Genomic DNA, 22,151 nt, shown 5'->3' with positions numbered 1-22,151 from the left:
AGTCAGGCTTTCGTATCACAGTACTGAAACTTTTATAAAGGTTTTAAACAACATCCGTCTTAATACAGACTCTGGACTCTAAAGTTCTAGAACTTTAATTTCAGTGCAGCTTTTGACACAGTTGATCACAAAACACACAACATAAAAAGATTAGAGAACTGTATTGGACTTTCTGGCAATGTCCCTAGATTCAAGTCCTACCTAGAACAGAGAGAATACTTTGTCTCTATATTGGTAGGGCTACCTATGTCTCAGAGAAAACTGCTGTGCCATATGGAGTCCCACAGGGATCCATCTTTGGGCCACTTTTATTTAACCTATACATGCTCCCCAAATCATTCAAGAATACAAGATATCTTACCATAGCTATGCAGGCGATACTCAGATATACCTTGCTCTCAGAAGATGATCTGAGTCCCATTGAACCACTATGTCTGTGCCTTGAAAAAAAAAAAATGATTGGATGCAACAATCAAAGTCAAAGTCAAAGTCAGCTTTATTGTCAATTTCTTCACATGCTCCAGACATACAAAGAGATCGAAATTACGTTTCTCACTATCCCACGGTGAAGACAAGACATATTTTACCAATTTAAGTACACAGACAAACATAACATTCAAGTAAACAAAAAATAAGTAAATAACAAAAAATAAGTAAATAAGAGGGCACATACAATGAAGAAATAAGAGCAGCAAAATTGAAATTGTGCATAGACAGTCAATAAAAAAGTAGTGCAAAGTCAGGCCAATAAAAGGCTGAGGTAGTTCTGTTTGACCTAAGTAAGAAAGTGGCATATGGTGCAAGTTATGTAAGAGCAGCAGAAGTGTTGTGTTTCCAGGACAACAACAACAAGTTGCAAAGTGTACAAGTGTGCAAGTGGAGTAGTGCAAGGCGGCCATTGTAGGTCCAATGTCCAGGATGTTATGTAGCTGAGGGTGGAGGGGGGAGAGGGGGGAGAGAGTTCAGCATCCTAACAGCTTGGTGTATGAAGCTGTTGGTGAGTCTGGTGGTGCGGGAGCGCAGGCTTCTGTACCTCTTCCCAGAGGGCAGTAGATCAAACAGATTGTGAGCGGGGTGACTTGCATCACTCACCATTTTGGTCGCCTTGCGGGTGAGGTGGGTGGTGTAAATGTCCTTCCCCCAGGGAGGGGAGTGAAGCACCAATAATCCTTCCAGCTGTGTTCACTATGCGCTGCAGGGCTTTCCTGTTGTATTCAGTGCAGCTTCCGCCCCACACAGCGATACAGCTGGAGAGGATGCTCTCAATGGTGCCTCGGTAGAACGTGGTCATGATGGCTGGTGGAGCACTTGCTCGCCTGAGTTTCCGCAGGAAGTACAGGCGGCGCTGGGCTCTCTTCGCCAGTGATGCAGTGTTGGTGGTCCAGGAGAGGTCTTCACTGATGTGCACCCCCAGGAATTTGGTGCTGCTCGCTCTCTCCACCACAGCACCGTCGATGGTCAGTGGCAGGTGTTGGGTGTGATCTCTCCGGAAGTCAACAACAATCTCTTTGGTCTTGCTGACGTTCAGCAGGAGGTTGTTGTCCCTGCACCACGTGGTCAACAATATTATCTGAAGACTGAGAACTCCTGTTTGGGGGAAAAAGAAGGAAGCTTAAAACTAAATGCCTATCTAGAATCAAAGGCAATTTCGGACTAATAAAAAATTTTGGGGTCATTTTAGATGAGGATCTTCATTTTAATAACCATATTAAGGCCATCACCAGATCAGCATTCTGGCACCAGAAACATAGCTGAAATCAGAGATCTTGTTTCTAGGCAGGTTTTAGAAAAACTCATTCACATAATCCTGCCGGGTTGACTACAATGCCCTCCCCATGGCCTCCCCAAGAAATCCATCAGACAGGTACAGCTAATACAGAACGCTGCTGCTAGACTTTTAACTAAAACCAAGAAAAGAGACCATATTACTCCAATTCTTAAGTCTTTGCACTGCCAGTCAATCTCCATATTCAATTCCAGGCACTATCAATTGTGTACAAGACACTAAATGGCCTGGGCCCTAAATACATAGTAGAAATGCTTACACACCTGCTAGAGAACTTAGATCTACTGGGACCGGTCATCTAGTTGTCCCTAGAGTCAAAACAAAGCAAGGTGAAATGGCATTCAGCCATTATGCCGTCCACCATTGGAACCTCTTTCCCATGGAGATTAGATCTGCTCCAAGCCTGATTTAAAAAGAGACTGCACTATTTTCTACTGCCTTTAATTGATTGTTATTTTATTTTGTTTTAAATAGGCCATATGGATTGTTTTATAGTCATAGCCTATGTCTATTTATTCCATTGGTTTTATTTACTCTATTATTTTATTTGTTTTATTTTGGATATTTCCATTTTACTTGTTTGTTATGTCTAAGTCTTGGGCTACTTCTGTATAGGCCTAAAGCACATTGAATGACAATAATGTATAATAATGTGCTATAAGCTAAGCTACAAATAAAACTTGACTTTGACTTTGACTTGAGAAATTGGCAAACATCACATGTGCAATTCAAGCCACAAGTTGAACAGGACATGAAAATAATTTGTCTCTCAATAAAATTTCCCCAAGTTAGATTTCATGGTGGTCCACCGGAAGGGGCGGAACTCTAGCACCTCTTGACAGAGTAGCCTAGTAGAGCAACATTACTTTTTTTATTTTTTATTTGCAACTTGGTACAGTCTGTTCTTAATATTAGGTCCTTGGACCAAAAACGAAAAATATGTATTTGCTGTGGAATATGAAGACTCGGTGCTTCACATTTAAATAAAATAATATCTGATTTACATGACGTGAAAACTGTTACATTTGTTGATTGACAGATTATGACACCAGACTACGTTGTTTTTTTACTCGTCATTGATGCATCCGGGAACTCTATAGTTTGATTGACAGTTGTCATGGTAACAGTCCAGGTTGTCGCCATTTTGTCAGTAGCGGTTTTTTTTTACCTTTTCAAATGTTTTCCCTTCCCGCCGGAATAATGCAGTCATCTTTTATACCAGTGACAATTGTCTTGAAAGCAATGCGTCGACTGGATCGGATTGAGAAAATTAAGAGTCGAACGATATAGCACAGTTGTTCTATCTTTAGGCGGCGCCGAACTAACATAGTTGTCCGTGTCTCGGGTCTACCGGGCCGGTTCGCTGCGCAGGTTTGGAACGCGCGCCATTTTGTGAAAATTGACATAAAATCTTGTCCAAACTAAGGCTTTTATCTGACGGTAGTGTCATCATTTCTAATGTTTTTTGGATAGTGTGCGTCGCCGATTACACTTAATGACAAGTAGGAGTATTGTCTGGATTTAATTTTCTGTAAAACGAACAACCCGAATGTGTTTTACGAACGGTATAATAGACAGCTGGCTAGCTTGCTAGCTAGCAAGCTAGTTAGCCACGTTTGTTAGCTAAAGTCACCGAGCAAACTAGCAGGCTAGCTGAACTGGCTGGCTAGCTTGCATTCGGGTGATGGTAGCTACAGTTTAGAAGTTGGACCACTAACTAAGGATGACTGTCGCAGGGGCGATTTCGATATTTGCAGATTTAGCCTGGCAGGCCATTTTTTAGTTGATATTAGTGTAAGGAGAAAGTATTATCTCTTAATACCTAGCTAGCTAGCAGGTTCGAAATTTTGGGTGTCTCATTGGAAGTAACGATAGAGAAGCTGGATAAGTTCCTTCACCATATTGGTTCTGGCACTTTAAATGAAGATCGTACCATCAAAGGTGAGTGGTTGAAAAAAATGCTAATATTTTTTCACAAATTCGTTGGGTGGTTTACTGGTACATGTTTATGATCTGGGTCTTTAGTAACGTTTATGGTACGGGTTTGTCATCAGTGAATTCGCCAGCTAGCTGACAACTGAGCAGGCTATGATGGCTAGCAAGCTGCTGGCCAGATGATGTCGACAGATTTGTCACCAGCTTTGTGGCTGCCCAGGTAGCTCAGCGCAGGTCTAATATACAAATTTGGTTGTTTTTTCTCCAAATACCACTAATATAGTCTTGAAATAAGATGTTGTTAGTCAAGTCATGCCTGAATTAAACGCTGACCGTAATATTGGCAAGCGATGTTAAGCAAGCTCGCTAAAGATAGCAACCTTGCTAGCTTGCTAGCTAACGTTAGTTAACTTGCATCAGCTCGCGGACTCTAACGTTTGCCCACTAGCTAGCTCGCTTGCTAACTAGTTATTAGGCGATAGTGGCTATTATAATGGTTATGACCACTATTGTCATATCGCTGTTTTAAGAAGTCAGTGTAATAACGTTACTGTCTAATTAGGTCGAATTAATCCCAGCTAGTATAACTAACGGCAAGCGTTGGTTAGCAAAGAGTGATGTCATGACATCACCACGAATTAATCGCGGGTAAGGTTAGCCATCGCTAACTTAGCTGATGGTATCGTTGCCAATTGAAAGCAAAAAATAATAATGATTAGCTAAATATTGTGCGTTTAACCTTTCTGCAACGTTACAGTTGCACCTTCATAAATGTTTGCATATTGTTATTAATTGTGGAGATATTTTTTCTATGTAAACACTAAGTGAATTCAACACCTAGGTCATGGAATCGTATGATATGAATACCTAATTTTAAGTATACTATATAAGTTAGCTTGCCATTATTGCCCAGCATCATTAATGTAATTTAGCTTATCTGTGTGTTACATATGAACGAATACTTAACAAGACCGCAATCCATGCATTGAATGTCCGTTCAGTCACCCTAGCTGTCAGCTGGAACAGTATTTAAGGCAGTAACTCAGGCGTTTCTAAATGTATTGTAACGTCATAAGATTGGTAGGATGCAAGCATTCCGAATTTCTGTTGACTGACAACCTAGTTTATTCAATGTACTTGATATGGTTAGCTATTATCCCACAGTTGCCATTGTAGTTGTGTCGCATGGCTAGCATGACGGCTAGTTGGCGTTCTTTTATAAATGTCATATGTGATATGAAGCTAGTTAGGTAGCTAGCTAGTAAAACAGTTGGAAACAAAAGGTTAGTTGTCATTGGATCTATTTAAAATACCTCTACATGTGTTGTCACTCTTGTCAACAGTAACCTAACGTTACCTATTGTACCAGATACAGTGTCATGCTATGAGGCACCTCTGTTCTAAAAATATCATTGTCTTCTCATATCAGGTGAGTAGATATTAATTGATGTTGGCCAACTGGTGACTGAACTCGGGCAGTGGAGAATTGAATTGCACTATTTCAGATTTATTTGCTCCTTGGCTGTTGTGAGCTGTGAATATCCTAATGTTGTCAGGCAAGCAGCCCTATACAGTTGTCAGTGCTTGAATAACATGTTGTCCACATACATTGTTTACCATGTCAGCCACCTTATATTATTGTTTTGGTCATGACAACTACACAGAATACTGAGTGAGAGAAGGATGGCTTGTTCTCCCACTGAAATGCTTCAGAACCAACTTCCATGTATCTTCCATACATATGAAGTATGTCTGTTATTGGTTCTGTTTATTGATGAGATATCTTGTTAATGAAGTGTTAGGTTGAATTTATTGCTTATAACTCCTCTGAGACAATGTATACGCCACAGTGTTTTACAAACATAGTGGAAAGGTCTGAAGTGAACATGGACCTTTTACTAAAGCTTTTTATATAAGCTTATATCAGGAGGTAGCGGGTGAAATATGTGAAACCGTCATATGTGAAACATTTAACGATTTCTATGACTCAACTGACTCCATTTTGTTCATTGATGCCCTCTCTTGTGTCGAGAATGTCATTTCTTCTGCTGTGCTGTTTATTTTTGGTGTATTGAGCATTGTTTTTTTTTTTTCCCTGGAAACAGGGCTTATTGAATGTTCATGGGTGACCTTCATGGTTGAATGTTGGACCACAGGCTCGTGGTAGGAGGCTGTATCACTGCCATTAAGTCTGGCTCCAGCCTTTCCTGCGTGTCTCTAGTTTGCCCCACACATGACACACAGCATAGTGTACCGTCATGATTCAGCAGGCCTGTGGTCTTTAGACAGATGCTTTGCCCTGGCACCTGTGTGTGTGTGAAAAGAAGAGCACAGGCCCTGAACTCTGTCCTGCCCATACTCACTCATTCATTCACTCACTACTTTATTTCAGGTGCTGACACCCTCCCAGATGCTGTACAGTGACTGACTGTCTACATTCAGGGACTTGCGTTCAGTCTCGAACTTCAGGCCCAAATCACTCATGTGGGCATGAAGTGTCCACCATGGGAGATGGGTTGTTAGGAGCAGGGCCTCCACAAACTTTGTCCTAACTGTAGAGGGTAAGGTGAGCACTGAGCGTCCGGTCTTGGCTGTGTTAAGACCAGTTAAGTCTGATCTGACTGTGCTTGTCCTGGTGAACTGACATTAGGGTTCATATATGAAGAGTATGTTTCAATATGCTGAGCCTGTCTAGTTCTGTGAGGTGACTTTCACAATTAGGGCCAGTGCTGCTGCCCGCTCTCCACAGAAGTTTAGACCGACCACTAGGTCCAGCTCTCCGGTGTCTGTGAAAAGCCCAGTGGCACTGTGCTTCTTTGCTGTTGGTGTTTTGGTTAGCAGCTGGGCTCCTTCCAGAGTGACGAGGGGTCGGCCAGATAAAGGCCCCACCTCTGGCTGTGGCGAGGTAGGCTGGAACAGAGAGGTTTTCCTGTTCTGTCGGCTGCTGGAGACCAGAGAAGGATACAAGTGTCGTTTAAGCTTCTACCTGCTCGCTAGGTGTAACTGGCTAGCCCTGCCTGACTTAAACACTGCTTGTGTATGTCTGTGTTGGAGTTACCTGAAACATAAATACAGCTGATGTTAGCCTCTAGTTCAGGCCCACTTATTATATGACCTGGAATCGAAAGTCCTCCTTGCTGCATAGAGGATGACGGCACACTTTTTTTTTTTTTTGAAATCAAAGACCTTTCGTTACAGCACGAGCGTGTTTAATATTGAACAGTAGTTGTCCATCATAGTGTGGGTGGTCGGACTGTGCACTTTTTTTTCCCCTTCTTTTCTCTACCTTGTTATGCAACCAGCCCAACAGCTTGAACAGACTTGACTGGAGCAAAGTGTAAAAAGGAGGATTTTTCAATACCTCTGAGGCGCTCAAACATAAGCCATCTGTACGTCCAACTTTCTCTCTCTCTCTCCCGCTCTGAATGTAAAGTGAAGTGAAGTGACTGGTATTTAGCTGACACTTTTTGTTGTTTTTTTTATCCGAAGCGGCACAGACATGTAAGCGGCCGACCGATTATCAGTGTCTCTCTGTAGCTGGATGGATCGAAGTCAGTGATGCTCATGGCTGTAGCCCCTTTGCTCTAACTGGTGGTGGTCCTGTGGAGAGCTGCTGGTCCTTTACTGGTCCCCCTCCCTTTAGGCCTCGCAGGTAGCTAAGGCTGGGGGAGAAGATGCTCCCCGGCTGGAGGAGTAGCATGCAGGCCAGGCAGCTGGCAGTGCTCTGTGTGTGACGTGTGGAGGAGGTGAAGATGGGCTCCCACCTCACTGCTTCTGCTCCACCATGGAGGAATGTGGCAAGGCTAGCCATGCTCCTGATGTGTTGGAAAAGCCCTGGGTGCTGGAGTCTGTGTGTCTGTGTTGGCCCTGTCTATCTGTCTGTGTGACTATTGTATTGTGTCTGCATATTGTACATGTACTGTGTATGTGTGTTTGATGCATGTAGTTTGTGTACGTGTCTTTTGTTTGTGTGTGTGTGTGTGTGTGTGTGTGCGCTAGAAGGCTGATCTTAGCCCCGGCTCCACTGTAACTGGGGTACTGTAGCTTCCAGTCTGCCTGCACGAGGCGCACAACACCCTGCACACAGCAGGCTCCAGCAGAGCTGTGCCGCTGTAAGGGGCTAAACGCACCAGGCAACAGCCCTGCTTGGCTCTGCAGATCCAAGCACAAATAGCCTCACTGTTGCATTTTTACCCACATTTATTTCAGCTATCCATTTGGTTTGTTTTATGAAAACCACGACACACAACACAAAAAGGTTTTTTACTGTGCCTTTAAGGATAGCAAGGACACAGCCTCCTTTGTTGTATTATACTGTAAATATATATTTTCCCCCTATTTATTAATGTATTACATATTTTTTAAGCCAATGTCATAGCTTTTTTTTCCCTGCCCGTGCCCGGTATGGTGATGTTTTGAGAAGTGTTTTATTGTGGGTGATATGAATAGTTTGCCCCGCCTTGGCCAGGTCAGCTGAATCAGTCTCTAGCCGCTTCAGCAAGCCCAGCTTTTCAGCCAGCATTCTGCTGCTGGGCTCCTGTGTGCCGTAGCAGCCTCAAAGTGTGCCAAAGTTCAATTTTATTTCTTGTTTATTTCTTGTTTTCTTATTGGAAAATGGAAGCAGCTCTGCCCTGGCAACAAAAGTAGGTTATTTGCATACTCTTCTGTGATTGGCTTATACATTGATGGGCTTGCCAAATCACACTGTATCTTCTTGGTGATAGGCTATGCTAATTAGGTGCTGTTGCTGGGATTGTGAATAGTGCTGGGGCTTCTGTGTGGCTGCGCTGCATTGTGTTGCCTGGCGAGATGCTGAGAAATGAGGAGGCTCCTTAATAATTTTCAGAATTTGCACTTGCTCAGAGAGACATGCACTGAATAGAAATATTATATATCAATAATATTTTTTATTATGTGACTGTTTATTTTATTCAACATTTATAATATATTTTATGCAGTGTATGTTGTATTTTTTTGCTATGACATGTATTTTTTTTTTAAATACTGTTATGGTAAAATCACATTATTTTGTGCTCCTATTGACCAATTGGCCATGTTTCCTTCAGCTAACAATGAGGTTATTTAGTCAAACAGCAAGGATAACCCTAGGTTTAAAAAATGAACTTAAAAATAAGGATAACCTGCCATTTCAGTTTAAAATCCAACATATTTAAACACAGCCATGACAAACCATATTATTGTCAGCGTAGCAAGGCTGTGAGCAGAATTCTTGCAGGCTTGTGAGAGAGGTAATATGGCTGAATTTGAAGACATCTTGCAGGCTTGTGAGAGAGGTAATATGGCTGAATTTGAAGACTAATTTAGCATCTCTTGAGCTATTTAATATTAGTGAGTGCTAACCCTCAGTGAATCAAATGGCTGTGATTTTTCAGACAGCGATCTAAACAGTGCTGGAATTAAACCTTGAGTGTCAGTCGCCCCCTTCTGGCCGCTGAGTGGCACTGCATCCCGCGTCACCAGACTACATGTGAACATCAGTGGAGTTTTTAGACCTGTTGTGGTGCAGGGGCTGCACAGAAAACCATACAACTCTTCCGGCAATGAAAAAAAAACTGTGTAGCTCGATTAGCCTTTTCCCATTTAGGAGCCCCAGAGCCAACCTAAGGCTGAAGAACAGGTGAACAGCTTCAGTCTTCTGTTTTGTTAAGGAGCTGTAATATTTGGGACATTCGATAAGTCGTCATCTCCATTGCAACACAAACTGAGGCTGTCTGTCTGTTTTGATGACTCTTCCCTGACACAAAGATCCGACCCAATTGTGGAAATGTAGTGTATTAACCTATAATCGTGATTGAGCGTGCGTGGCGTCCATGTGTTTGTTTGTGTGTTGACGGTGTTCTTTTCCTCTTTTGGCTGGTGTTTTAGGAGGAGAGACCTCAGCATGCAAAACTTCATCTGTCCGGCTGGCACCCTCTTTTTCTTTCCATGCTGCTGGTCTTCAGATGGCTGCTCCCATGCCTCATTCCCACCAGCAGTACAGTGACCGCCTCCCGCAGAGCACAGAGCCGCCTGTCACTGTACTGCCTTACAGTGACCAGACACAGCCACATACTGCCAGCCAGGTATGTACTCTCACACACATGCACATGCACGCACGCACACACACTGTACTGTCCTAAAGTGACCAGACACAGCCACACACTGCCAGCCAGGTATGTACTCTCACACACACACTGTACTGCCTTACAGTGACCAGACACACACTGCCAGCCAGGTATGTACTCTCACACACACACACACACACACACACACACACACACACACACACACACACACACACACACACACATGCGCGCACGCACGCACACACACACTGTACTGCCCTACAGTGACCAGACACACACTTCCAACCATATATACACACACACACACACACACACACACACACACACACACAGTCCTGTAGTACCCTACCAGACAAAGCCACACACTGCCAACCAGATGAACACACACACACACACACACACACTGCCAGCCAGGTACCTACACATACACACACACTGCCAACCAGGTACACAGACATATACGTTCACACACACTGCCAACCAGGTACACACACACACACACACACATATGTACACACACACAGCCGTGGGCAGCCGTGGCCCACTGGTTAGCACAACCGGAGGGTTGCTGGTTCGAGCCCCGACCAGTGGGCCGCGACTGAAGTGCCCTTGAGCAAGGCACCTAACCCCTCACTGCTCCCCGAGAGCCGCCGTTGAAGCAGGCAGCTCACTGCGCCGGGATTAGTGTGTGCTTCACCTCACTGTGTGTTCACTGTGTGCTGTTTGTGTTTCACTAATTCACCGATTGGGTTAAATGCAGAGACCAAATTTCCCTCACGGGATCAAAAAAGTATATATACTTATACTTATACTTATACTTATACTTATACACACTGTACTGCCCTACAGTGACCAGACACAGCTGCACGGTGCCAACCAGGTTTGCACACACACACACAGAGAGGTCCCTGAATTGTCCTGCATTATCAAACATGGCTGACTGTAAACCGAGTACACATTGTCCCACATTTTTCAAACACCGCTATGCCTACTGCTAAGCAACTGCCTACTAGACTGCTTGAATTTTATACTGAAAATGACCCTCACTCTGGTTGGCAGTGGACTCAATCCTACACTTTACAGGGTTCTCACGGATCATGGAATTTCTGGAATATCATAGAAATTGTATAAAGTCTATTCCAGACATATAGAAAGTCAGGGAATGTTATCATTTTTAGGGCAAAGTCAGAATTTAAGTCTGATACTGCTCCATTGGGACGTTATTATGGGGCATGTTTCAACCAATACAGTGGGGGAAATGCCTCTGCACTCAATTGGATAGACCTAAACAATGGGAGCTACAAAATAGCTTGCCGTGAGGTGTAGGAAGAACTCCTGAACCATACATCTCCACAAATGCCTTAACATTGTTTACTGGTCGTTTTTTTTATTGCACTGTCAATATCTTGTACAACACCTGGTAGTGAAATCTAAGACCACAAAATACGTAGCAGGGTAGGCTATTCAGAAAAACGGATATTTGCCCTCCTTCGTTTTTGAACATTATTCCGCTCACACCGATGCTAGAAACAGCTGGGGAAGGCTATTGCAAACCCCTCGAGCAAACAGGTGGCCAATCAGAGATTTCAGACAAATGAGGAACAACACGTCGATGCAAAAACACTGTTTTCCCTTGATTACATGCAAAAGTGAAACCGGAGTTTTCCCACATATCCACTTTGGCTGGAGTTTTCAGAAATAATTATTTTCAGTGATAAAACCTTGTGTAAATGAAAGGCTAAACCGCGTGGAGAGAAAAAAAACAAAAACAAAAAAACAATATATATGCATGTATGCATGCATTTTCCCTATGTGTAAACAGGGTCTTAGAATCCATCTGTCTAGCTACAGCATTTTGTTGCAAACAAAATCAACCAAAGCCTGCTCGTACAAAGCCCAGTTTGATTGGTCTGAACAGCTCTGGCTCGGGCATAGTTGCTCCACAACAGAACAATTTCAGATCGAATTTCCGGACCTCAAATGTTGTGGGCGGGGCTAAGTTCGGCTGGTTTCCAGGCTAGCAAAGTCATGGATTATCAGGGAATTTTGTAGTAGCAGTTTAAAATGTACTTTAATATTAATACAAACAACACCAAAATTATTATTTAGAATTAAAGCCTAATAGCATAGGCCACATCCTGCCTGGGAGCTAAACTATTACACGTATCTGATGTCAATACATTGTAGGTGTATAGTCTAATTCAGTTCGGTATAATTGAGTGCCTGTCACTAAGACATTTGTGAGGGAGGAAGGCTTGCAGTTTTAACACGGTTAAAAGGCTACTGATATGTGTGGATGCAATTCATAATGTTTTATATGTAGTTAGATTAAAGGTTCGTACTTCTCCTTGGGACAAGCCCTTTTGAGTCTTGGAAAACATTTTTCCATTTACATTGGGATTTTGCAAACATTCAGTGTCGGAGTCAATAAAATTAATAGATAACTGCAAGGAGCTGTAACTGATAAGGCTAAACTCGACATCCAAACAGTATTATAATGTTACCTTAGATATACGGCTTGATTGCATAACTTAACTTACAACAATTTACTATGTTGTGATAAGACCTTAGCACAGCAGTTTTGAGCAAATTTGTGCAGCATGGTCACAATGCTAAGCGGATTTAATAGCAATTTAGCCAGTCGTCTTCTATGCAATGCATCTATGTGCCAACAACAATCCTGTTATATGTACATGCAGTTGAGGAGCGGTGGGTCCATTACTAGAGAGAGCAGGGCGGGGCAAGGAAAGGCTGTGTGTGTGAAAAGCGCAGCTCAATGAAAGGATTTTATCTAATTTATAGTAGGTCTACAACAAAGAACATTAATGTGTGGCAGCCAGTGTTGATTTTATAGCGGCCCGCCAAAGATTAGTCAGTGTATGGGAAACACTGCCGTGTATGTCAAAGTGATTCGTTTAACTCACTCACTCACTTACTCACTCATTTATCCTGGAGCCTCAAATTAGTGTTTAGGTGTTGCGATGGTGTAGTGGCTAAGGAGCTGGGCTAGCATGCGGTAGCTAGAAAAGTTGTGGGTTCAATTCCTACCTGCCACCGCTGTGCCCTTGAGCAAGGTACTTAACCCCAAGTGTCTCAGGGGAGACTAGCCCTTGTAATAATGGACATATGCAAGTAGCTTTGGATAAAAGTGTCAGCTAAATGAATAAATGAAATCTAAAGGAAGAAATAATTTGTGTGTGTACGTGCTTGTGCGCTATGGTCTCACCTATGTCCTTCTCTCTCCCATTGCAGAGGCACATGCCCCAGTGTTTCCGTGACCCAACTTTGGCCCCTCTGAGGAAGCTCTCTATTGACCTGATCAAAACCTACAAACACATCAATGAAGTAAGACTCCACTCTGCCGCCTCTGCTCTCCTGCCGAGGGCTGATTAAACTCCTCTCGTTTGTTGGCGTCCTCACCTACTCCTGTGGTTCTGGTCCTAGTGGGCTAATGTGCTCTCTGTGTCTGTCTCAGGTCTATTATGCAAAAAAGAAGCGCCGGCACCAACAGGGTCAGGGGGAGGACTCCAGCCACAAGAAGGAGAGGAAGGTCTTTAACGATGGCTACGACGACGACAACTATGACTACATCGTCAAGAATGGGGAGAAATGGATGGACCGCTATGAAATCGACTCCTTGATTGGGAAAGGGTCCTTTGGTCAGGTACGACTCTGTTCTGCTCTGTGTGGGAGAGGACCTTAGGGGTATCTGCTTGTTGGGATGAGTGTAGATCTAGTCCACTCCATACAGATAATATAGCACAGTGTAGCATTTCCTAGCATACTATAGCATGTATATAGGGTTCACTGTTTACTGTGCATGGGTATTGGACCGTGAGTTGAAATAAGCATCTTGTGACGTGAGTCCGCTCTGGCTGCCTGTGCTGCGGGGAGACAACTGGGCTGGTTCTCTCCTGATGTGTCGTGACTTAAAACTCTGTGCCAGTGTTGACTCCTGCGGGGGAGCGGTGTGTGTGGACTGGAGGCTGGCGCATAACTCGCTGTGATGTGACTCGTCTCCCCGCAGGTCGTAAAAGCTTATGACCGCCACGAACAGGAATGGGTAGCGATTAAGATCATCAAGAACAAAAAGGCCTTTCTAAATCAAGCCCAGATCGAGGTGCGGCTTCTGGAGCTGATGAACAAGCACGACACAGAGATGAAGTACTACATAGGTAACGCACCTGCCCTTTATATGCATGCATTTAAACAACTCTGTTCATCCTAAATAAGATGTTTCCTAATAATATGGCCGACAAGCATAGATTCTGTTCCTTTACGCTGTCGGCAGTGATTTTCCTTTGGGAGGGGCAAATACTGCTTCTTTATTTACAGCGTGTATCTTTGGTTAAAGGAGGCCCTAACCCCCCTATTCCCACCTCTTCTGCAGTCCACCTTAAGCGTCATTTCATGTTCCGGAATCACCTTTGCCTGGTGTTTGAGATGCTGTCGTACAACCTGTACGACCTGCTGCGCAACACCAACTTCCGTGGCGTGTCGCTGAACCTGACGCGGAAGTTCGCTCAGCAGCTGTGCACGGCGCTGCTCTTCCTGGCCACGCCTGAGCTCAGCATCATCCACTGTGACCTCAAGCCCGAGAACATCCTGCTGTGCAACCCCAAGCGCAGCGCCATCAAGATCGTCGACTTCGGCAGTTCCTGTCAGCTCGGGCAAAGGGTAATGCTCCCTCCTTAGCACCACTGCAGTAGTTAAACACACACCACACACCAACACAGGACGAGTTGCGAAGTCCATGCAATCACAAGTATCACACACACACACATCCACTAGGGGTGGGCGATATATATTTTCTGCGATAATATCGTGATTGCTGTTTTAACAATGTGCAAATTGACATTATCGAGTATTTAAATTACTTGGGGGGAAAACACTCGAAATCACGCATTGAACCCCCATACATTCACTAAGCCAGGAGGTAAATGCGAGAGAAGCCCCTGGCTGCAGCAGAGCAAGTCGCGTGATTGCTAGTGGTCCACGTTGTCACACGCAGCTTAATGTTTATTTTGTGCAGCTACTTCGTTCAAGTGGCATTGATGAGTTAAAGTCACGGTATTATATGTAAACATTAGGCTAGCCTTTGAGTATTTTTATAGTCAGTTGTAAACAAAGAAATCTTCTTATGTTACCTTTTTGTAAATGGACTACCCTGGGTTTTCCCATGTTGCCTTACGCGCGATTTTATTCACGCTGCTAGGCAGCCTGGATTCTATGGACTTCGTTTTCACCTCAACGAAGGAACCAATCACAGAACGGAGGGAGTTCAGCATGACGATGACGACACACCAAAGCCGTTATGAGCTATGTACAGACGCATTTGATAGACATTCGTAGCGTCCAATCAACGGCTCTGGGCATTCGTAAACCACGTTGCAAATACGAGAAAATGAATGTCTAGTTCCCAGACCCCATCTCAATGAGATGAGGTCTGACGTTAGCCAGGCTATAAATGGACCGAAGTTCGCTCTAAATATAAACTTTTATCGATTATGCTAACCGTTAGCATCTCTATGGGATTTCTCATATACATTAGCCATAAGCTAATGTATTAGTTTCATTGTTGTAAGGTCTGCTTAGTTTTACAGTGAAACCAGAGAATGTCTAATAAGTACATAGACGGGCTCTGGTGAAACCTAAGTAAAGGTTTGAAAGGAGCTTCAGACTTTCTCTTGGGAAACTGTCAGGCCTATCTATCCTCTGTAATGTAGCTGGCTAGACCACGTCATTGCCACACATACAAGTGGGGGCAGAATTGGAAATGTCATAGAGTGACAATGCATTGGTTTGGTTAAAAATTCATAGGTTAGGTTATTGGTAATTATTGTAATAATGCTATTCATAAATAATGAGCTGTAAAGTAACTCTGACTTTTAAAAACAGTTTTTTAAAGGATATTGACCAATTATCGTTATCGTCAAAATCACAAAAAATATTGAGATATTTTTTGTCCATATCGCCCACCCCTAACATCCACACATACAGCCATATCATGTATCATATCTACATAGAAAAAAAACTTTTGAAAAAATAAGAAAAAAACTAAAATACAGTGGTCTTATAACCAACCTTGTGTGATTACTGGTCTCTCAGAGTGCAAGTCCTCCTTGCCAATGTCATATCTACATAGCCCACATTTCACATCACATCACACACAGAGGCTGGGCTATGGGGTCCATGCAGTTACTAAACAAGGACCAGCACAGGAACTCTGGACTAGACTTACTACCGCCGTTGGCGTTGAAGTCAAATGCCATTTGGGTTAAGGCACCACTGACTTTGACTGGTTACAGTAACCGTTGACCAACTGAAAAGCCTGGCTCTTATTTCAACTTCCTGTGTGTGTGTGTGTGTGTGTGTGCGTGTGCGTGTGCGTGTGCGCGTGCGTGTGCGCGTGCGTGCGCTCGCTCTTTGTAGATCTACCAGTACATCCAGAGCCGCTTCTACCGCTCCCCTGAGGTGCTGCTGGGCATGCCGTACGACCTGGCCATCGACATGTGGTCCCTGGGCTGCATCCTGGTGGAGATGCACACCGGCGAGCCTCTCTTCAGCGGAGCCAATGAGGTAAGAGAGACTGACTACAATAGCCAGTGAGGTAAGAAATTCTGGCTAGTGTAGCCAATGAGGCAAGAGCCTCTATTCAGCGGAGCCAATGAGGTAAGGCATGCTGGCTAGTATATGGTAAGAGCTGATGGTTAGAGTAGCCAAGGACCTCTGAGATAAGGACCACTCTTTAGCATAATTAGTGAGGCAAGAGACTATTTTTAACTTGGCTAAAGGGGGGAGATGCACTTTCTAGCATAGCCATTGGGTAAGACTACCTCTGTAACATAGCTACTGGGATTACAGCATATCTTTTGTTGGTGAGGTAAGCCAGTGAGGTATTGTAAGATCCCTCTGTGATGAAATTTTGTTGGTATCTAACTCTGTTGTGTTCTATCTGGGAACTGACAGGTGGACCAAATGAATAAAATAGTGGAAGTTCTTGGTATTCCACCCAATCACATTATGGACCTAGCACCAAAAGCCCGGAAGTTCTTTGAGAAGTTATCGGATGGGACATGGAGCGTAAAGAAGACCAAAGATGGCAAACGGGTGAGTAATACACCTCAATTCTTGCTTTGTTGTGCATGTTGGACTGTGTAGCTGTGTTGGTACGTTTACAATGTAAGGCTGTATGGTGTATCTGTCAGTGTGTAAGGGCCCGAATGTAGTCCTGTGTCTGTGTCCCGCGTGATTAGAATTGTCATCAACGAGGCATGTGGGAGGTGTTGTGCCTTCCAAAATATGTGACCGCACATGTATATTGTAATTTTGTCATCAGTGTAATGCCACTTAATGCAACTCTACCCTCCACATCTCCCCAGTATAAGCCCCCAGCGTCGCGGAAGCTGCACACCATCCTGGGGGTGGAGGCGGGGGGCCCAGGAGGGCGTAGGGCGGGGGAGTCGGGCCACGCCGTAGCGGACTACTTGAAGTTCAAGGACCTCATCCTCAGAATGCTGGACTACGACCCCAAGACCCGCATCCAGCCCTACTACGCCCTGCAGCACAGCTTCTTCAAGAAGACCGCGGACGAGGGCACCAACACGAGCAGCAGCGTGTCCACCAGCCCCGCGCTCGAGCAGTCCCAGTCCTCAGGCACCACCTCCAGCACCTCCTCCAGTTCAGGTGGGCACGCCGGCATGGGTGGCACAAGTGGAGGGAAAGGGGGACCTTCACTTAAAGTGTGGTGCAGTTAAGGCCCATTCACACCAAGAACGATAACTATAAATAAATATCGTTCTCGTTAATATGAATGACTTAAGTTCACACATAAACTATAACGATAACGACATGAAGAACGATATCGTTGGGGATCACTTTCAGAGCGATTTTCACAACGATAAAATGCTAATAGCCAATCAGAACCCATCGAATTTTAGCCGTCACATTCATTAACACAAGGAGAGACTTTGTTTATCGTTGTTCAGTGTGAACGCTTTTATCGTTATGGATATAGTTATCGTTATCGTTCTTGGTGTGAATGGGCCTTTAGAGAGAGAAGGGGAACGCCACACAGATCAGTCCAGTCGAGTAAAGGCCAGGGTAAAGAATTGTTGTTTGGTCAGTGGAGGATGTCATTTACCGGATTCCAGGAAGATTAGTGTAAAAGGAAAATGTTCAAATATTATTTTCTGATTAATATTTTACTGTTTATATAGTATGTGCTTATTATGGTGATGTCAAGGCTACCAACTATTGTAAGAGCTCCAAAGAGTGGCTTGTACATCTATATCCTCTACAGAGACCATCGCTAGGAGGGGTGGGATGTATAGTATGGCTGGGTGTTAACGTGTATTGCAGGAGTGTGGGATGGTGTTCATTTGTATCGTGTGTGTGTGTCTCTGCTGCAGGAGGATCGTCTGGAACGAGCACGAGTGGCAGAGCGCGCTCTGACCCCACCCACCACCACAGACACAGCGGGGGGCACTTTGGCACCACCATGCCAGCCATAGACTGTGACAACCTGTGCCCACAGGTGAGCTCCTGCGCCCGGAAGCTAACGTTGAAGGGGCGCCAACCTCAGTCAGCTGGTGGCTTTCTGCCTTAGGAAGTTGGGGGGAGGTTCTCTGTAGGAAGTTGAGGTTCTCCTCTGTAGGAAGTTGAGGTTCTCCTCTGTAGGAAGTTGGGGTTCTCCTCTGTTGAAAGTTAAGGGTTCTCCTCTGTAAGAAGTTAGGGTTGTCCTCTGTTGAAAGTTAAGGTTCTCCTCTGTAGGAAGTTGGGGTTGTCCTCTGTTGAAAGTTAAGGTTCTCCTCTGTAGGAAGTTGGGGTTCTCCTCTGTTGGCTGTTGGGGGTTCTCCTTTGTAGGGAGCTGGGGCTTCCACTGTTGGAAGCAGTTGCAGACAAGCAGGTTGTCTTACTTGGGCAGCTGGGGTTTTCCTTATTAGGAAGGGTTGGTTCCTCTGTTGGAAGCTGAGTGGGTGCCTCTGTAGGAGGATGAGGAGACTGTTGGAGCTCCTCTGTAGCTGGAGAAGCAGGGGTGCTCAACTCCAGACAGAAACCCCCTGTGATCTATCTCTTCAGCTTCTAATGGTTTTACTTTAAATATTCCTGCACATGTTAAGCTAATTTATCTGTTGGGTTTCATCTCAAGCTTGTGTATGTTGACTATGTTAGTGTTCACTGTGGACGTCCAGGGACTCCATTGGCATATGTTGGACTTGTGTAAGATTCATAACTTTGACATAAATCTTTGGGAGTCCTCCAGATGCTTGTATGTAGATCCCAGTTTGCGTTCTCATGTTTGGCAATAGATATTTCATCCAAAAGTGTGTTTCTGATGAGAGAGGACAGTTTGGACTGGTTCTGGTTAATAAACCAGTCAGCTGCTCAGAGCAGTAAAATATTATTGTATTTACCACTCTAGCAGAGTGATGTCTGTCCACATCTGACTTTTGTGCTCTGTGTGTGTGTGTGTGCGTGCATTTTACCAGGCGAGACCGCCGTACCACGCCCCTGTAGTGTGGCCAGGCAGCGTTGGACCAGAACCAGTCACTGTAGAAACCCACCCAGTCCAGGAGACCACCTTTCACGTGCCTCCCCAGCACCCGAAGGCGCTGCATCCGCACCACCATCCGCACCACCACCACCACCACCACCACCACGGACAGGTGCTGGCCACGAGGCCTCGCCCGCGCCTCTACAACTCCCCTACCAACAGCGCCTCCACGCAGGATTCCATGGAGGTGGTGCACGGCCACCTGTCCATGACCTCGCTGTCTTCCTCCGCCTCCTCGTCCTCCACTTCCTCCTCTTCCACTGGGAACCACGGCAACCACGCCTACCAGCTGCGCCAGGTGCCCGCCGGCGCCTTGGACTTTGGCCAGAATGGAAGCATGGGCATGGGGCTGGGCGCCTTCTCCAACCCCCGCCAAGAGACTGGCATGGCGGGGCACCCCACGTACCCGCTGGGGGCGAGCGCGGCCGCCGGCCCTGCCCACTACATGAGCGAGGGCCTGGCCATGCGGCAGGGCCTGGATCGGGAGGAGTCGCCCATGACTGGAGTTTGTGTTCAGCAGAGCTCCATGGCCAGTTCGTGACTAAACTCAAACTAATGGGGTTTGTTTTTTCTCTGTGTGATTTTTAAAAGGTGGTGTTTTTTTTTTTCCTCCTCTTCTTTTTATTTTTTTTTTCCTTTTTTTAAAAAAAAAAGGTGCATAGAGATCAAAAGCTGCTCATATCAGGAGGGAGATATCACTGAACCGCTACAACAGAAGAGTCTATTTAAGAGAAAAAAGAAAATACAAAAAAAGTATATATGTAATTCCATGATTTTCCTTTTTAAATAGGCACATTAGTAATACTGCAAAATAACCATAGTGAAATTGAAACCATCTACCCGTTCATATGCTGCACATAGTACTTATTTGCCATCTGTTCTGTGGAAAATAGGGTCTGTATTAACGCTGAGCATTTGAGAGTGGAGAGCTGTTTTTTACAGGTAGCTATATGTAAAGAAATGCAAAAACATTCAAGTTTTTTCTTTCTGAACAGTGAAAACATTTGACCTTTTTTCCGTTCCACTGGTTGTTTAATTTATTTACCCTTTAAGTGAAACTTCACAAACGAACTATGTGTCACCTGTAGCGTGTGCAGGAGCAGTCCTTGCAGTGATATTTCGTGTTGTTGGTCTTGTGTAACTCTTTTGACAAGGGGGGGGCGGGGGGGGGGCGGGGGCACAGAAGCAGGTGGATGTTCCCTGGCGGCGCGGTGCGGGCCCGGGGAGCGAGCGGGGAGGGGAGGGGACTGAGTGTGTGGGCACTGAGCTCATGGGGGAGGGAGCTTAGGGAAGGGGGGGGTTGCGCGGGCCAGATGGCCTCCCCCAGGCCGGCTTCGCTAAGACCCTCTGCTGGACTCTGGGGGTTGGGGTGGGGGGGGTGCTGGACATGCACTGAGGAGCAGCAGGAGAGATTGCGGGAGATGAACCTGGGGCTGTTGACGACAGAAACCCTTTGGCCTTATGATCTATGGACTTTGAATGAAACGGAGCTGGACATTTATCATTTGAATAAAGATGGCTTTCCTCTATTTTTAACATTTAAACAGCCCTTAATTGATGAGGGAAAAGTTGAATAGAAAAAGGTAATGGAGAGGTAATCAAGAGGCCTTTCTTTCACCCAGATTTCTCACTCAAGGGGACTCTTAATCGCAGGGTCTTGTTCAAGTGTCCCAAACATGACTTCCTAAAAAAAAAAAAAAAAAATCTTGTTCACAGAAGTGGGATTTTTGCAATGAAGTTTTTATTTCTCTCCTTGTTTTTGTTGGGAGTCCCTTGCTTTTGATTTCTTGGGTCTAGTTTTGATTTCCTCGGTAGTGCTTCTCTCTGAGGCAAAGGGCCGGTGACTGCTGCCCGGCACGCAGTCAGCCTGTTCATCTGTCGCCTAGGAAACGAGAGAGAGCCCACCGTCACGGGACTGCCTTTCCTCCTCACAAATTATGCTGTGAATTTTACAAGGATTTCTTTTTCCCTTTTTCATTTATTTTCTACCAAAGCAGTTGTTTTATAGCACATAGGGTGTCTGTAACCAATAATGTAGCAGTTCACCACTTCAACGCAAAATTGATTTAGATTATTTATGTCAAGTACAAAAGGCTTTATCTGTTGCTTTTTTCAAACCTGAACTGTTGCCTAACAGAATTGGCTGTTGTGTAACCCAACATTTTTTTCTTATCCAAGCATTTTTGTTCTTTTTATTTCCTTTAAAAGTTAACAAACTATGACAGCATCGAAACACTGAATTACTCTGCAGGCTCCAGAGTAATCGAATGAATGCAAATATTTCTGAGGAGAGAACCGCATCGTTTTTTTTTTTTCTTTTTGATTTCCTCGTCTGTGAGCAGGCTATGCTGCCTTTCATCTTTTAATTTTTATTAACGTGCTAGTTGCTACCATACCACCTAACACAACGCGTGGCTACTCAGACCTAACTATCTGGACAGTGTACTGTAGCTACAGTCGAGTTTAACGCAAAGTCTTTCTATTAACTGTAATTTTTCTCCAAGTCATTTGGTTTAATCTGGCCATACTGCCCTTATTGATGGTGGACTACTTAAAGGGAAAGAATAGTTGGCACACCCATGGCCACACAGGGATGATTGGGCACACTTCTCGTGTGTGTGTGTGTGTGTGTGTGTGTGTGCGCGCGCGCGAGTATGTATGTATGTATGTATGTTTGTGTGCGTGTGTGTGTTCCAGCTGTATGTTCGGAGTCACCGCGGCGGCGTCATGCAGGACATCTGCGTCTTCATTTGATATCAGGGATTGTGAAGTGCTTTCTTTTCCAGTC

General features: G+C 44.7%; 1 protein-coding gene across 3 annotated transcripts; it reads left to right on the top strand.

The window, feature by feature from the left end:
• The first annotated feature begins 2,719 nt into the window (after positions 1-2,719).
• dyrk1ab (dual-specificity tyrosine-(Y)-phosphorylation regulated kinase 1A, b) lies at positions 2,720-20,516 on the top strand. 3 transcript variants are annotated; one of them, XM_076290339.1, is made up of 11 exons: positions 2,720-3,727; positions 9,608-9,804; positions 13,060-13,152; positions 13,283-13,471; positions 13,835-13,982; positions 14,198-14,484; positions 16,240-16,386; positions 16,777-16,917; positions 17,190-17,493; positions 18,219-18,343; positions 19,299-20,516. In XM_076290339.1, the coding sequence occupies exons 2-11, from the start codon at positions 9,685-9,687 to the stop codon at positions 19,902-19,904; spliced, it is 2,160 nt and encodes a 719-aa protein (XP_076146454.1). In that variant the 5' UTR covers positions 2,720-3,727; positions 9,608-9,684; the 3' UTR covers positions 19,905-20,516. The 3 variants fall into 3 exon arrangements, with proteins under 3 accessions (XP_076146454.1, XP_076146455.1, XP_076146456.1); XM_076290340.1 differs by lacking the exons at positions 2,720-3,727; positions 9,608-9,804 and adding an exon at positions 9,865-9,894; XM_076290341.1 differs by lacking the exons at positions 2,720-3,727; positions 9,608-9,804 and adding an exon at positions 10,211-10,221.
• The last annotated feature ends 1,635 nt before the right edge of the window (positions 20,517-22,151 follow it).

This window comes from Alosa pseudoharengus, unplaced genomic scaffold (assembly GCF_046254945.1).
Source record: "Alosa pseudoharengus isolate Yale_2024_CS ecotype anadromous, Long Island Sound unplaced genomic scaffold, YU_APseudo_1.1 YU_APseudo_1.1_scf_18, whole genome shotgun sequence".
In the NCBI taxonomy this organism is placed as follows: domain Eukaryota; kingdom Metazoa; phylum Chordata; class Actinopteri; order Clupeiformes; family Clupeidae; genus Alosa; species Alosa pseudoharengus.
The sequence above is the reverse complement of the archived record's forward strand: the minus strand, read 5'-3'. Positions and strand labels throughout refer to the sequence as shown.

Coding starts and splice junctions, on each gene's coding strand:
- dyrk1ab (XM_076290339.1), top strand. CDS start 9,685: ATGGCTGCTCCCATGCCTCATTCCCACCAGCAGTACAGTGACCGCCTC. Junction 16,918..17,189: donor AGACCAAAGATGGCAAACGG/GTGAGTAATACA, acceptor ACATCTCCCCAG/TATAAGCCCCCAGCGTCGCG. Junction 17,494..18,218: donor CAGCACCTCCTCCAGTTCAG/GTGGGCACGCCG, acceptor TCTCTGCTGCAG/GAGGATCGTCTGGAACGAGC.